Source organism: Physeter macrocephalus, chromosome 21 (genome assembly GCF_002837175.3).
Source record: "Physeter macrocephalus isolate SW-GA chromosome 21, ASM283717v5, whole genome shotgun sequence".
Classification (NCBI taxonomy): Eukaryota; Metazoa; Chordata; class Mammalia; order Artiodactyla; family Physeteridae; genus Physeter; species Physeter macrocephalus.
In genome coordinates, this window is record NC_041234.1 from 49,690,636 (window position 1) to 49,705,729 (window position 15,094).

General features: G+C 46.2%; 1 protein-coding gene across 1 annotated transcript; it reads right to left on the minus strand.

The window, feature by feature from the left end:
• Positions 1–7,285: 7,285 nt before the first annotated feature.
• RPS4X (ribosomal protein S4 X-linked) lies at positions 7,286–13,092 on the minus strand. Its single transcript, XM_007109815.4, has 7 exons — positions 12,984–13,092; positions 11,892–11,969; positions 11,245–11,425; positions 10,770–10,867; positions 9,432–9,603; positions 8,038–8,195; positions 7,286–7,478 (listed from the first exon to the last, which is right to left on the minus strand). The coding sequence occupies exons 1-7, from the start codon at positions 12,984–12,986 to the stop codon at positions 7,377–7,379; spliced, it is 792 nt and encodes a 263-aa protein (XP_007109877.1). The 5' UTR covers positions 12,987–13,092; the 3' UTR covers positions 7,286–7,376.
• Positions 13,093–15,094: the final 2,002 nt, after the last annotated feature.

Consider the following 15,094-nt stretch of genomic DNA (forward strand, 5'->3'; position numbering starts at 1 on the left):
GAGCCTGTGCTCCAGAGCCCGCGAGCCACAACTCCTGAAGCCCGGGCGCCTAGAGCCCGTGCTCTGCAACAAGAGAAGCCACGCAATGAGAAGCCCGCACACCACAACGAAGAGCAGCCCCCGCTCGCCGCAACTAGGGAAAGCCCGCGCACAGCAACAAAGACCCAACGCAGCCAAAAATAAATAAATAAATTAATTTTTTAAAAAAAGTCACATGTACCCCAATGTTCATTGCAGCACTATTTACAATAGCCAGGACATGGAAACAACCTAAATGTCCATCAACTGATGAATGGATAAAGAAGATGTGGTACATATATATAATGGAATATTACTCAGCCATAAAAAGGAAGGAAATTGGGTCATTTGTAGAGATGTGGATGGATGGACCTAGAGTCTGTCAATACAGAATGAAGTCAGAAAGAGAAGAATATCACATATTAACGCATATATGTGGAATCTGGAAAAATGGTACAGATGAACCTCTTTGCAGGGCAGGAATAGGGACACGGACAGAAAACGGACGTGTGGGCACAGGGGGTGAAGGGGAGGGTGGGATGAATCGGGAGATCAGGTTTAACAGACGTATACACTACCATGTGTAAAATAGGTAGCTAGTGGGAACCTGCTGTATAGCACAGGGATCTCAGCTTGGTGCTCTGTGATGACCTAGATGGGTGGGATGGGGGAGGTGTAGGGAGGTCCAAGAGGGAGGGGGTATATGTATACATATAGCTGATTCACTTCACTGTACAGCAGAAACTAACACAACATTTTAAATCAATTATACTCCAATAAAAAAATAATCAATTAGAAAAAAATTCTAAATGTTAATATATAAACTTACAATTAAGTAACTTATATTCAACAGAGGTAATAAATAAATACTAAAAACTCATCACTTCCTAATTATTTTGCTACATTTTACTATTATGTATAATCTTGAGGTTATTTGCGCCTGCTGTATCCTCACGGTGGGAATGCTATATGATGGTGTCTACTGCTAACTTCTTCCCAGCTGCCTGTTCATGGTGGTAGCTTGAAATCGGCTATGGAAATTGGTAAACACTACAAATCAGGACTTGATTACTGTTTTGTTGATTGTCTAGAGTTAAGGAACTGATGGAGAAAAATGTTAAAATGCTGATAAAATTTAGAAACGTGTTGTGTCTTGTAGCCATTACATTGTAAATTGTACAAAAAAATATGGAAACATTCTCTCAGTATTTGAAAAGTATTATCTGATTCAGCAAATAAGTTGTTCATGTCATTGACAAATGAGTGAAGTTCTAACATATGTCTTGGTTGTTTCACTTTTGTCTTATTTGTTAATGCAAACAAAAATATCAACACTTGTCAGAACTACATTTCTTTGTCAATTGCAACCATGATGATAGGTTGATATGGATATAAGAGTTTGGCAAAAATCAATGAAAACATTCTGTGAGAATCAACTGGCTGTATGGAATTCACAGTAAACAGTCTTGCCTACTTTATTACTTGCAAATTGTGTTATACATCCTTTTATTTATTTATTTATTTATTTATTTATTTATTTTTTTTTTAATTTATTTTTTTTTTTTGTGGTATGCAGGCCTCCCTCTGCTGTGGCCTCTCCCGTTGCGGAGCACAGGCTCCGGACGCGCAGGCTCAGCGGCCATGGCTCACGGGCCCAGCCGCTCCGCGGCATGTGGGATCCTCCCAGACCGGGGCGCGAACCCGGTTCCGCTGCATCGGCAGGCGGACGCGCAACCACTGCGCCACCAGGGAAGCCCTATTTATTTTTAATTTATTTATTTTTGGCTGCATTGGGTCTTCGTTGCTGCACGTGGCATTTCTCTAGTTGTGGTGAGCAGGGGCTACTCTTCATTGCGGTGCACGGGCTTCTCATTGTGGTGGCTTCTCTTGTTGCTGAGCATGGGCTCTAGGCATGCAGGCTTCAGTAGTTGTGGCATGCAGGCTTACTAGTTGTGGCTCGCGGGCTATAGAGCACAGGCTCGGTATTTGTGGCACACGGGCTTAGTTGCTCTGCAGCATGTGGGATCTTCCCGGACCAGGGCTCAAACCCGTGTCCCCTGCATTGGCAGGTGGATTCTTAACCACTGCGCCACCAGGGAAGCCCTATACATCCTTATATCAGTAAAATGTACAATAAACCTATGTCCCTATACATCCTTATATCAGTAAAATGTACAATAAACCTATGTACATACGCACACACACACACACACACACACACAATTTTTTCCAGAGAGCTAGATGTTTAAGATTTACCAGCACACCACTAATTATACATGTTTACCATTGCTAGAAAAGCTAAGAAAAATACATGAGCATATCCCTACGAAAGTCCCTGGAATAAACTGAAAAGCTGTTGGCTCTTGAGAAGTTTCTTCTTTCTGTTGTTGTTGTTGTTGTTATTATTATTAATAAAGGCTATTTGTTGTCTCTTGGGAACATTCTTTATTATTATTATTTATTGTCCAAACAGTACCACATCCTCAGAAATCAAAATGGTAGAGAAAAAAAATTGGCCCACAAACTCCTGCCTGAGCAAATCAAACCTTTTCATTTTTCATTCTCTCTTTGGCCTTTAGGATTGATCTTTGGGTTTGGGGAATTTTCCAGGCCCAACAACCTGGGGCAGATGAGCGGATTTCCCTGATTTAGGATGGATAAGTCCTCCCTGAAAAGACAGCATCTCTCTGGGGTGTCCAGTTACCCAAGGTAACGTGGAAATTAACTCCTTGAGTGGAGCCCTCAAGAGCCAGCAGCACTTGACATTTCTTGGCACCAGGAACTCAAGGTCATTATGTCTTCAACTGACTTTCAAAGGGTTCGAAAAATAGGTGTTTGTGTGTGTGTGTGTACATGTCTACACAGAGAAATAAAGCAAATGTGACAAAACGTTAACTATTATTGAATCTAGCTAGTGTCTATACAGGTGATCACTGTACTACTCTTTTGGCTTTTCCTATATATTTGAAAGTTCATAATATAAACTAGCTGTATAGAGTCCATGCAAGGTGCTAAGACAGGAGAGTACCTCTCTTGTTCAAGAAACAGCAGGAGGGGCTTCCCTGGTGGCACAGTGGTTGGGAGTCCACCTGCCGATGCAGGGGACACGGGTTCGTGCCCCGGTCTGGGAGGATCCCACATGCCGCAGAGCCGCTGGGCCTGTGAGCCGTGGCCACTGGGCCTGTGCATCCGGAGCCTGTGCTCCGCAACGGGGGCGGGGGGGGGGGGCACGGCGGTGAGAGTCCTGCATACCGCAAAAAAAAAAAAAAAAAGAAACAGCAGGAGAAACAGAACACTAAAAAAACAAAACAAAAATGAAACAAACAAACAAAAATAAACAGCAGGAGGCCAGTGTGGCTGGCACAGATCCATCCAGGGGGAGAATAGTAGGAGATGAAGTCAGAGGCCAGATTGTAGGGGGCCTCATGGGGCCCTGTGATGCCGGTGGATTTTAGTCTGAGTGAGATGGGAGCCACTGGGGCCTCTGAGCAGAGGAGTGACCTAACTTACACTCTTTAAACAGGGTTCCTCTGGCTGCTGGGTTGAGACTGTAGGGAGGTAAGGATGGAAGCCAGGAAGCCAGTCAGGGGTTAATGCTATAATCTATAATGTAGGCCAGAGTTGTTGGTGGCTCAGACCAGGGTAGTAGCAATGCAGGTGATGAGAAGTGGTCTGATATTGTTTGGGGGCCGGGGGAGGGCAGACACCTTACCATTTTTTTGTCCCTTTATAAGTTTATTGCGAAAAATGTCAAACATATACAGAGGGGACTGCCCTGGTGGCGCAGCGGTTAAGAATCCGCCTGCCAGTGCAGGGGACGTGGGTTTGAGCCCTGGTCCGTGAAGATCCCACATGCTGCGGAGCAACTAAACGCATGTGCCGCAACTACTGAGCCTGTGAGCCACAACTACTGAAGCCTGCACGCCTAGAGCCCGTGCTCTGCTACAAGAGAAGCCACCACAATGAGAAGCCCGCGCACCACAACGAAGAGTAGCGCCCACTCACTGCAACTAGAGAAAGCCCACGCGCAGCAACGAAGACCCAACACAGCCAAAGATAAATCCCTGGTCTGGGAAGATCCCACATGCTGCAGAACAACTAAGCCCATGCCCCACAACTACTGAGCCCACGTGCTGCAACTACTGAAGCCTGTGCTCTGCAACAAGAGAAGCCACCACAATGAGAAGCCCGCGCTCCGCAATGAAGAGTAGCCCCTGCTTGCCACAACCAGAGAAAGCCTGTGCAGAGAAATGAAGATCCAATACAGTCAAAAAAAAAAGAAAAAGCAGCATATACAGAAGTGTTGTGACTAGTGTAATGAACCCCATGTACTCATCACCCAGCTTCAACATTATCAGTACATGGTCAATCCTGTTTCATTGATATTCCTCACCCACTAGATTATTTTAAAGCAAATTCCAGATTGCTCGTCATTTCTTCTGCAAACCCTTCATTATGTGTCACGGAAAGATAAGGACTCTATGATTATCACGTAAAAAATGACCAGTAATTCCTAAATATCACCCAATGTGGACTCTGGATATATTTTGAAGGTAGAACCAACAGATTTTTCTAATAAAATTATGTGTGGAACATAAGAAAAGGAGTAGAATCAAGGACAAGTCCAAAGTGTTTGACTTGAGTAACTGGTAAGACGGCATTTGCCGTGAAATGAGATGGCAAAGACTTTGTATAGAGCTGACTGGCATGGGTCAGGGGGCAGAGGGGTGGATATGGCCCTTCTTTAACATCTGGTTTAGAAACAACACGGGATTTGGATCTCAAAGAATCAAGAGGGCTCTTGTAGAACTATAAGGTTCTACACAAGTCCCAGCTGTTTGTATTCTCATTCTCATTCAAATCTGTGCTGTGCTGCCCTGAGTGGAGCATGAAGCCCAGTCTGCTAAAGGCTCAAGGGAAGTAAACCAAACCCAATAAAGTTCTGCTTGCTTCAGTCAGTTTTATCTTGGGACCATTTGTCTGCCTTTCTGCTGAGATGATCTCTAAGATTCCCTCTAGCTCTAAGATTTTATGAATCAAATTGGAAGCCTTAAGCCTACAAAGACTCAAGCCATATATTTGGAAACTGTAGCTCATTCTAATGATACAGGCTGCTTTCGCTAAGTCCACCGATACAACTTGGTATGAGGATGGAAATCTTCCCCACATTGGGACTAGTTGCTTAAAAAAAAAAATCCCCGTGCTAGTTTAACAAATAACCAAAATAAACTTAAAATGTTTTAAAAATTCTGGTGATGTGAAGAGAATGCAGCCAAATACACCAATTCTGCATTTGGAAAAGATGGCTGGCCAGTCAGCATCTAGGAAACCACTGCGCTTGTGGAAAGAACCAACTTGGAGGCCTTTCATCCCCCATATTTGCTTTGGTTCCTTAGCTAAAATTCAAACATTTCCATCATCTGCTGAGACTCAGGACAAACCTAGAAAGAAAGTGCAAGAGAATCCACCAGCATTCAGTGACCCCTGCCCTCTAGCCTTTCAGTCTTCCCTGCCTGTTTCTCAAGCGGCACCATAAAGATTACTTCTGATCTGGCCCCTCATTGTAACTACCTTTCTGGATAAGCTCCACTCCTGGCAAGAGAATTAGGCTGAAATAACGTGTCTGGCAAGCCCACTTCCACACCCCTCTCCCACTGGATTTGGCTGGACCCAGTTCTGCAGAAATTCCCTTTCTCCTGCTTAAGCAGCAGTCCTGTGGCCCCAGCCAATTGTGCTTTAGTCTGCAATATGGAAGGCAGGGATGCCCTGTGGGGTCAAACCTGGGCTTGGGAGACACCTTGGCATGCAACCTACTTTTGCTGACTAGTTTGTATGTTGCTCAGTTCTTTGGCAAGACCAGTATTCTACCGCTTGACTCCAAGCCCAGGACGCAGCCAGGAGTGGAGACGCTGTCCCAAGCCACAGCTCAACAGGCTTCCTCACCCACTGGACCACAGGCCTGGGCACCAGAGATGACCATTAGACATTCCCAGTTAAATATGCAATGATTTCACAGGTTCATCATGCCTCAGATGGAGGAAGCCGTCCAAAACAACTGTTTTTCACTCCAAATCCTGCCTGGGGGGCAAGGGAGATTAAGTGGTCTGCAGTAAGATGTTAAATGGTGATGGTGAGATCTAGAGGGCAGTGGTTCTTAACACAGGGAAATTTTGCTCCCATGGGGGATCTGGCTATGGCTCAAGTCAGTTTATGGTTATCACAACAGGGAAGAACAGAAGGGCATGCTGTTAACATCTGGTGGGTAGAGGCCACAGATGCTGCTCAACATCCCACAATACACAGGGCAGCCACCCACAAATTATCTGGCCCAATAGTATGAAGACTGAAAAGCCCTGCTATAGGAGGCCAAGGTGGTTTTGGTTCTCAGCTGGAAGACGCACATTGTAGGGTAACAGGAAGGAGAGCTGGTTGTTATCACACTGCAGGGTAATTGACACTCTTACAAGAGACCCAGGGCTTTAAATGAGGAACAGATCTAAATAGCTGGCCCCTTGCAGCACGGGCACCTCTTCCTGAGACTGGCAAGCAAACATGGTTTTGCAGTCCCGAGGAATGGAACTGAGGATTGAATGCTGTGGCAGCTGGAGAATGATAGAGGACTAAGTCCAAGCAAGTGCACTGCTTTGCAACATCAAGAGCCCATGATTTTATAATGACCTGTACCCAAAGCTGGACACAGATGTGGGTAAAACAGATGAACCAGGCTTGTATATGGGTAGTGCAATGAAAACCAGAGGGCAATCATTTCTTAAAAAAAGGCTAAGAGGGCTTCCCTGGTGGCGCAGTGGTTGCGCGTCCGCCTGCCGATGCAGGGGAACCGGGTTCGCGCCCCGGTCTGGGAGGATCCCACATGCCGCGGAGCTGCTGGGCCCGTGAGCCATGGCTGCTGGGCCTGCGCTCCAGAGCCTGTGCTCCGCAACAGGAGAGGCCGCAGCAGAGGGAGGCCCGCATACCACAAAAAAAAAAAAAAAAAAAAAAGGCTAAGAACAGGGTAAATGAGGTCCCAGCCAAGTAAGGGAGCTTGGCCTTATGGGCTTCCCTGGCTCTCTCCATTCTTCGGTTACTTGCTGCTCCTTTGCCAAGTTTGATGTGTTCTCCTTCCCACCACCGCCCAGGTCCAGCCTATAGGCGACAGATTCACATCCCACAATGCCCAAGCCTGCCTGAAAATTCAATCTACTTTTCATGTTATAAAGTAGAAAGGAAAATGTAAATCAAAGCAAACGAACAAACACAAACCACAACAAACACTAAAGAGGCTTTTAATTATGTAGCATTATCTCTAAGTACAAAGACTTTCCCAATCACTTTCCCAATCACGTCACTTAGACAACATTTTATCCACTGCTCTGTTTGGCTGCCAGTCTCTTGTCTCTCTCCTCAGCAATGGTAAGGCGGATACCCTTTCCACGAGGAAGAGAGATCCATGGTTTGTTGCCCTGGAGGAGAAAACAAGGAGAATCAAAACCTGCTACATACCGTCAACAGGTTGGCACATGCTACATTTGTCTTCTCATCTAGAGGAACAGAGAAGCCTGTCTGTGAAAACACTCAGCAACAGTCAGGCAGTCTTAAGACACTTTGATGCTGGTATATCAGAAATACCCACTTTAAACTTGTTGCCCGTATCTGTAGATGCAAACTACAATACCCTTCATAATTAGTCTCAGAAGTACTGAAATAATGCCCAAGGCCAAGCATTAGTTTGAAAAGCACCCCCCCCACCCCAACCCAGGCACAAATTAAAGAACCTAACTATAAGGCATATTCATCCCATTACTGGCACTTTCCACCAACCCAGGTGTGAACTGGTCCGCCTCTGATTCTGACACTGAAAATGCACAGATCTGCCTCAGCCCTGTTGTGAGCCCTATCCCAGAGGAGGCTTTACACTAGGTTCAACAGAGCCAGCACGAGCCAGGCACTGCAATCCCAGCCAGTACCTGCATCGTACAGGTTTCTCCAGACTAGAGAGAAGACAGAGAGACCCAGACTTACTTTGCCAATAACGAAAATGTTGGAGAGCCGGGTGGCAAAGCTATTGCCGTTGGCATCTTTCACATGAACTACATCAAAAGAACCAGGATGTCTCTCTCGGTTAGTGATCACACCAATTCTTCCCAGGTTAGCACCTCCAGTCACCATGCACAGGTTACCTAGGCAGGAAGGAACAGACAATCTGCTCAGAGCAAGGAACCGTGCCCTGTGTAGTGAATGACAGAGACAGGTCTGCAACAAAGTTAGACAGGTCTGCAACAAAGTTAATCTTTTTTTCCCAGTTGAATTCACTTCTATGGATCTGTTACCCAAGCTAGAACTCTCAGGGCCCTCTTTTAAGATTTGCCCTATCCTTCCTGCACAGCTAATAAATGTAATAAACTCCACTGCACCCACCTCACTAGGTCCTTACCATGATTTGCCCTATCCTTCCTGCACAGCTAATAAATGTAATAAACTCCACTGCACCCACCTCACTAGGTCCTTACCATGTCTTGCCTGGACTACCGCTGTTCCTCCAAGGCACAATTCTCTGCTACTGTTGTGAACAGATTTGGGGGATGATGACAGCATTACAAAGGGCTGTTATCTCAAGTTTGTTTGCCTTTTTTTTTTTTTTTTTGTGGTATGCGGGCCTCCCTCTGTTGTGACCTCTCCCGTTGCGGTGCTCCGGACGCGCAGGCTCAGCGGCCATGGCTCACGGGCCCAGCCACTCCGCGGCATGTGGGATCCTCCCAGACCGGGGCGCGAACCCGGTTCCCCTGCATCGGCAGGCAGACGCGCAACCACTGCGCCACCAGGGAAGCCCCAAGTTTGTTTGCTTTTTTGTTAGACTTCCCTGCCCAGCCCTCAAGCCACTTCCATGGATGGGGAGGCTTTTGAGATCTGGAGCTGGCCTGAGAATGTGTTATACAAGACCTCATTTCCGCCACACAGATTATTCTAAGCACTTGGATCCCTGAGGTAAAAATACCATACACCTGGGCATTGGAGCAGTTACCCGTTCACAGCTTCTCACAACTCCCCATTGAAAACATCCTTAGCTGACTTCCCTCCCCACAATTCAGAACATATTCCTCTCTAACCCTCCTTGCCACCACAAAGCCATGCTGAAATGAGACACCATAAGGGTTTACAGATTCTCTGAACATTTCTTAAAACTAAGAGTTGCCTCCTTCCCAATCCGTTACTACATCAACAAGACATCTAGCTTTGGTTGCTAACTAGGTGCACATCAGAATCACCTCGAGCCCCCAAAACGCCAAACAAAAAACCCTGTACCCAGGCCCTGTGCAAGTCATAGGTCTTGATTAAATTAACTTAAAAATAAAAGTAAAGAACAGCTCTTATGCCTGGCCTTTGAAGAGAATGCCTATGTAGCAGAGCCTGCTTACCCGTGTCAAATTTGATGAAATCAGTAATCTTGCCAGTCTCCAAATCAATCTGAATGGTGTCATTCACCTTGATGAGGGGATCAGGGTAGCGGATGGTGCGAGCATCATGGGTCACCAGATGAGGGATTCCTTTTGTCCCCACAAAGATCTTTCTCACTTTGCATAACTTATACTGAAACACACGGGTTAGCCACATTAATCTAGCTCACGTGCACTATGCTCCAGAGTACAAGAAACAGTTTTTTCAAAGCCACAAATCACCAGCTTAAAGGTGCAACCAGCAGCTGAAGGTACCAGCCCCCACACAGAACAGCCTGTTTCCTGAGCTGCAGCTGAATAATGGGGTCCGACTTTTCTTCCCACTCCCCCATAAATTCATCTTGCACACTGCCCCCTTCTAGGCTAGCAATGTATTTCCTCTGTAGTACTGCATCACCCCCAAGGTTAAAAGTTCAAAGCACTGAAGGCCTCACAACCTCAAACTCCCAGGTGGAGGGATGATCACCACCATTTCCTCCCTGCTCCAATGCAAATCACCTCCCCTTACCCAGGTCGTTTAAGTCTCAAGGTGCGTCTGAATTCTTCCTTCCAACTCACCCACCCAGACAGCTAACAAGTGCCTCTTAATGGCTCCCTCTACATCACAATTGAGTTTTGTCTCACAAACTGCAATTGTATTACCAGTTCATCTAATCAACAATTTCACAAAGCATTTCACTCCCCAAGACATCCTTTAAGTAAATCAAATCACCTTGATGCCAATGGACGTGCCCTCCAGCTTGCTGCTAACAAGGTAGCTAAGGAAATTAGGAGCTGAATCATCCAATTGAATTAACCTTCACTTACAGCCAATAATTCAAGAAGCCATGAACTTTTGCATAAAACCATCACAACAAACTGGATTAAATAATCAATGTCTGCAACCTTTTTTGAGTTATTTCAAACTAGTGCCCCAAGGGTTATTGGTCCCCTCCACTAATACCTTTCCCCTCCCCAGAGTAAAGCTAGACAAAGGACCAGTAGGATTGAACTAGATATTGGTTTTCTGGCCCTTTATCCTTAAAGGACCCATACTTCAGATACTCAAACGTTCCTTGGAATCACTCTCCTTGCCTCAAAAAAAGGAAACCAGAAGTCACTGCTCAGCTAGAATTCATTTCTGCCATAAAAAGCACTCTGTTGAGGATGTTAACTTGACTGGCTGTTTCCAGGTATAAGATTATGAGTAATTCTAATCTACCTACCTCACAATGGATCAGCCCATGTGCTTAATTCAGGCTGTAACTTAGAATCAAGTACTTTTACTAAACGAAGGCCCAGCCTGCTTGCAACACTCACCTTGGCCTCCTCAGGTGTAATACGATGAACAGCAAAGCGACCCTTGGTGTCATAGATCAGACGAAAATTCTCTCCAGTCTTGTCAATGCTGATGACATCTGATATCAAATGGTAATAACTAAGGTTACTATAGCGACCCCCAGTACCCCCATGCTGAACAATAACCACGCTATAAGCGGAAAAAAACCCCGTATGCTTCCCATTTCGAATATTAACAAGGATTCCTAAGATCAATGATGGCTAGCTAATCTTTAATGTTTCAAAATCCTGTTTTTATGACCCGTAAAATCTGAAGTGAATTGAAATTTGGTTTTGAGAAATGATTTATGATTTGCAGCCCTACAATATGGAAGTAAAACTCTTGAGAGGGAAAGTCATGCTTTATTTCTGAGAGACTGAAAAAGCCCACCACTTTAGAGAGGAAGATTTAAAAAAATCAAGGAGCACCACCAAGTGCCCACCACTAACCACTTACCCATAAAACCAGCAGGGTAGGTTATATCAGTGCGGACCTTGCCATCAATCTTAATGAAACGCTGCATGCAGATCTTCTTTACTTCATCTCCTGTTAGGGCATATTTAAGTCTGTTCCTTAGGAAAATAATTAGGGGGAGACATTCCCTCAGCTTGTGGGGACCGGTAGATGGACGAGGAGCCTGTAAAATGATTTTAAAAGTTATCTTAAACTATTGGTGGGATTCACTCCAACTACCTCTTAAGTCCTGAGATTCACCAGACTATCACCCGCCCCCCCCCCCACTGGGGGTAAACAAGAGGTATTCAAAGTGTGCAAAACTATTCCAGACCTTTAAAGTTTTACAGCATTTTCCTTTCAGAGGACCAGGCCCGTTAAGAACATTTGAGGTCCTGCATCCATGTGGTATGTGGAAGAAATGAGGCACAGAATTATTAGGTAAGAGGTGGGGCACAGCTAGATAGCACAGGGCCCTTAAAAAGAGAGTAACTCAGGATACAATAATCAGGGATGCCTGACACATAAAGCGGTATAAAGTGTGTCCCTTAAATACATCAATCATATCTCGATAAAACTGTAAAAGAGGAAACACGTCCCTTAAGATACTTACAACATAAAAAACATGCTTACAATATAATGATACTTACAAACACACCAGTCAGTTTATCCAGCATCCAATGCTTTGGAGCTGCTACGCGCTTCAGGTGCTTCTTGGGACCACGAGCCTGAAGGATTTTTCGATTTTAATACTGTTAAACAGTTTCAGGTCTTTTCAAGAACAGTTTACACAGCTACAACTATTCTCTAAAGAAGAGCATCTGTTTCCTCTTCAGCAAAATGTAGACAATGTAAAAAGCACAGGGCCGTGATTAAAGGCAGAGAAGCAAATGCATACACAGTATACAGCAAAATACTGTAGGTTTCACAAACTGCAACCAGTCTTCTCATTGTACAGAGGTTAACTGTCTTTCAGAGCAGTATTTCCTGTTCACTAATTATTTATAAGTTGCCACTTAAAAGTGCGTATGCTTCTAGAGGCTGTTTTTATTAGGACATTATGCTGGTGAAATAACCAGGGGCTGGACCTCCTGGCACACAGCCAGCCAGCAACAGAAACGGATCAGAATCTGTGCTTCTACTTATCAAACAGAAAATTTCTCGAAATATGTCAGGTTTTAAAGTGTTAGATGCGAGATTTAATCTGACCTCAGCACAACCACGTGCCAACAGTGACTTACTCAAACTCTAAAGGTGAGATCACTTTTCACCTTAAAATGCGGAAGGAAGCCTTTTTAATGCCGTATACAGAGGTTTACTGGCCACACTACGTAGAGTCAGGCCGTGCCAAAAACACGACGGAAAAAACGTTTCTCCGCCCTCCCCGGGCCCGACCTCTGTCCTCTGGGCCCACCCGGGGCTCCGGCCTGGGAAGCAAGACGCTCCTCCCAGGGCCGCATGACGCGTGACCTTCGGGAGACCGAAGCCTTCCCGCCAGCCGAACCGATCATCCGCCAGCCGAACCGATCATCCGCCAGCCGAACCGATCATCCCCCAACCTCCCACCGCCGACAGCCGGCGTTCGCCCTAGCCCTCGAGCCCGCGTGGGCCCACCCCACCAGCCGCTCTCCCTTCGCCTCCGCCCGACCACCCCCTGCGGGAGTCCCGCAGCCCCGGGTAGCCCCAGCCCTTGGAGGATGGAGGCTGATGGGTCCCAAGAGCTCGCAAAGAATCTGCCTTACCATGGCTGTGCTAGGCACGGAAAGAGGTCCACCTATTTCCGGAGCGCCAAGAAAAGAGGGCGCGCGGCTGCGCGCGCCGGGGCTTCGGACGCTCCGCCCAGCTCCGCCTTTTCGCGGCGCGCGGGGACGCTATCTTGCCACCTGCTGGTGGGAGGTCAGAGGTCCGGGGCTTGGGAACCGCTGCCGAAAAAGGGGTGTCTCCCAAGGGCGAGTTCCTCCCTCCCTTTCCGCCCTCCCCCCTCCAGTGTTTCCCGAGCGCCTCTGGGGCGCCTGATTCTGTGTGAGGTGCTGGACAAACAAAGATGAGCTAGACAAGCTCCCTGTCTTTGAGAAGAGGGCAAAGTGAGGCTACTTTAAGTCCCACATATACATGATCATATAATCAATAGAATACATTGACATGAATAAGGTCCTACTGTATAGCACAGGGAACTAAGTTCAATATCTTGTAACAAACTGTAATGGAAAAGAATCTGAAAAGGAATATATATATATACACACATATACATATATATATATATCTGAATCACTTTGTTGTACTCCCGAAACTAACACAATTTTGTAAATCTACTATACTTCAAATAAATAAATAAAATAAAAAAAAATACATTGAAATGAATATCTAATATTATTTCTTAAACATATTTTGTCTGCTTCTTCTTCCAAGTTCCTTCAAGCCAGTCAACCTGCCCATACTGTATATTCGGAAGAATCAATATTTTTTCCTCTCCCTTCTCTGCAGATTACCGAGGGGGTGGAGTGTAAGGGGTGGGAGGGTAGGATCTCTGCTTGAACTCTGCCCTTCGATTTCTGTACAACGCATTTAGCACTTACCATAAAGTCTCAGGGACGAGAGGGAACATTAGAGACCATCCAGTTATCTAACTAAAACTTAGATCCGATCATGTGATTTCCCTACTTTGAAACTGCCCTTGGGCCTCCTGCCTAGCCCCTCAGGTCTCTCTGCCTGCCACCTCCTGCCTCCTGCACCCAGACACCCATTGCTCCCTTACCCTATCCCAAACCTCAAAGCTTAAGCCACTCCAAGGTATTACAGCTCTGACAAAGCCACCTCTTTCAAGTCTCCTGCCTGTGGACCCGATGATCCCTCACCTTGGAACTGCTATGAATAGCCCAACCCCCTTCCTGTGCACCTAATCCCACTTGTCAGCCTTGGAGATGCATACAGCTCAGGTCCCTCTGGCTCTGTGAGCCCCGGGTCCCCTCAGGCAGGGTGAATCCCACATTCTTCTGTCCCAGAGCCCTCGGTTCAAACTCGATGACAACACAGTAGCAAATTGGGTTGTAATGATGAGTTTCCTCGTCTGTCCTCCACTAGACTGTGAGTATCTCCATGAAAGAGCCTGCCCTAATTCACCTCTGCCACCTAACAGAGAGCTTAGCGCTATGTCCAGCACTTGGTAAATACTTGTTGAATGAACAAACTGAGTCAACATCCCACTCATTGTGCCAAGTCTCACCGTACTATCCCTGAGAGCATCCAGCCTCTGCCTGACCTCCTCTCACCATGGGTCAAGCTCCTAACCGAGGGCTTCCCTGGTGGCGCAGTGGTTGAGAGTCCGCCTGCCGATGCAGGGCACACGGGTTCATGCCCCGGTCCGGGAAGATCTCACATGCCGCGGAGCGGCTGGGCCCGTGGGCCATGGTCGCTGAGCCTGCGCGTCTGGAGCCTGTGCTCCGCAACGGGAGAGGCCACAGCAGTGAGAGGCCCGCGTACTGCAAAAAAAAAAAAAAAAAAAAAAAAAAAAAAAAGCTTCTCAGCAAGCTCCTAACCGAGGAGGTTCCATTTTACTTGTCTCTGTCTCTGCCCTCCACTTCATCCCCCAGCAGTCTGTAGAGGAGCAAGAGAGAAAAAAAATGGTTGGCTCTTTTCAATCAGACAGTAATCACTAGGAGGGCAGGGACTCCTCTTTGTCTAAAACTAGGTCCATAGTAAAGCATGCTATAGATGATTATTAGCAAGAAGGGGCAATTGATTGGAGGTGGGGATTAGAGAGAGAGAAGATGATGAGACAATAGAAGGTACATTTTTTTTTTTTTTTTTTTTTTTTTTTTTTTGCGTTCCGAAGACTCCCCACTTTGGGGCCCTC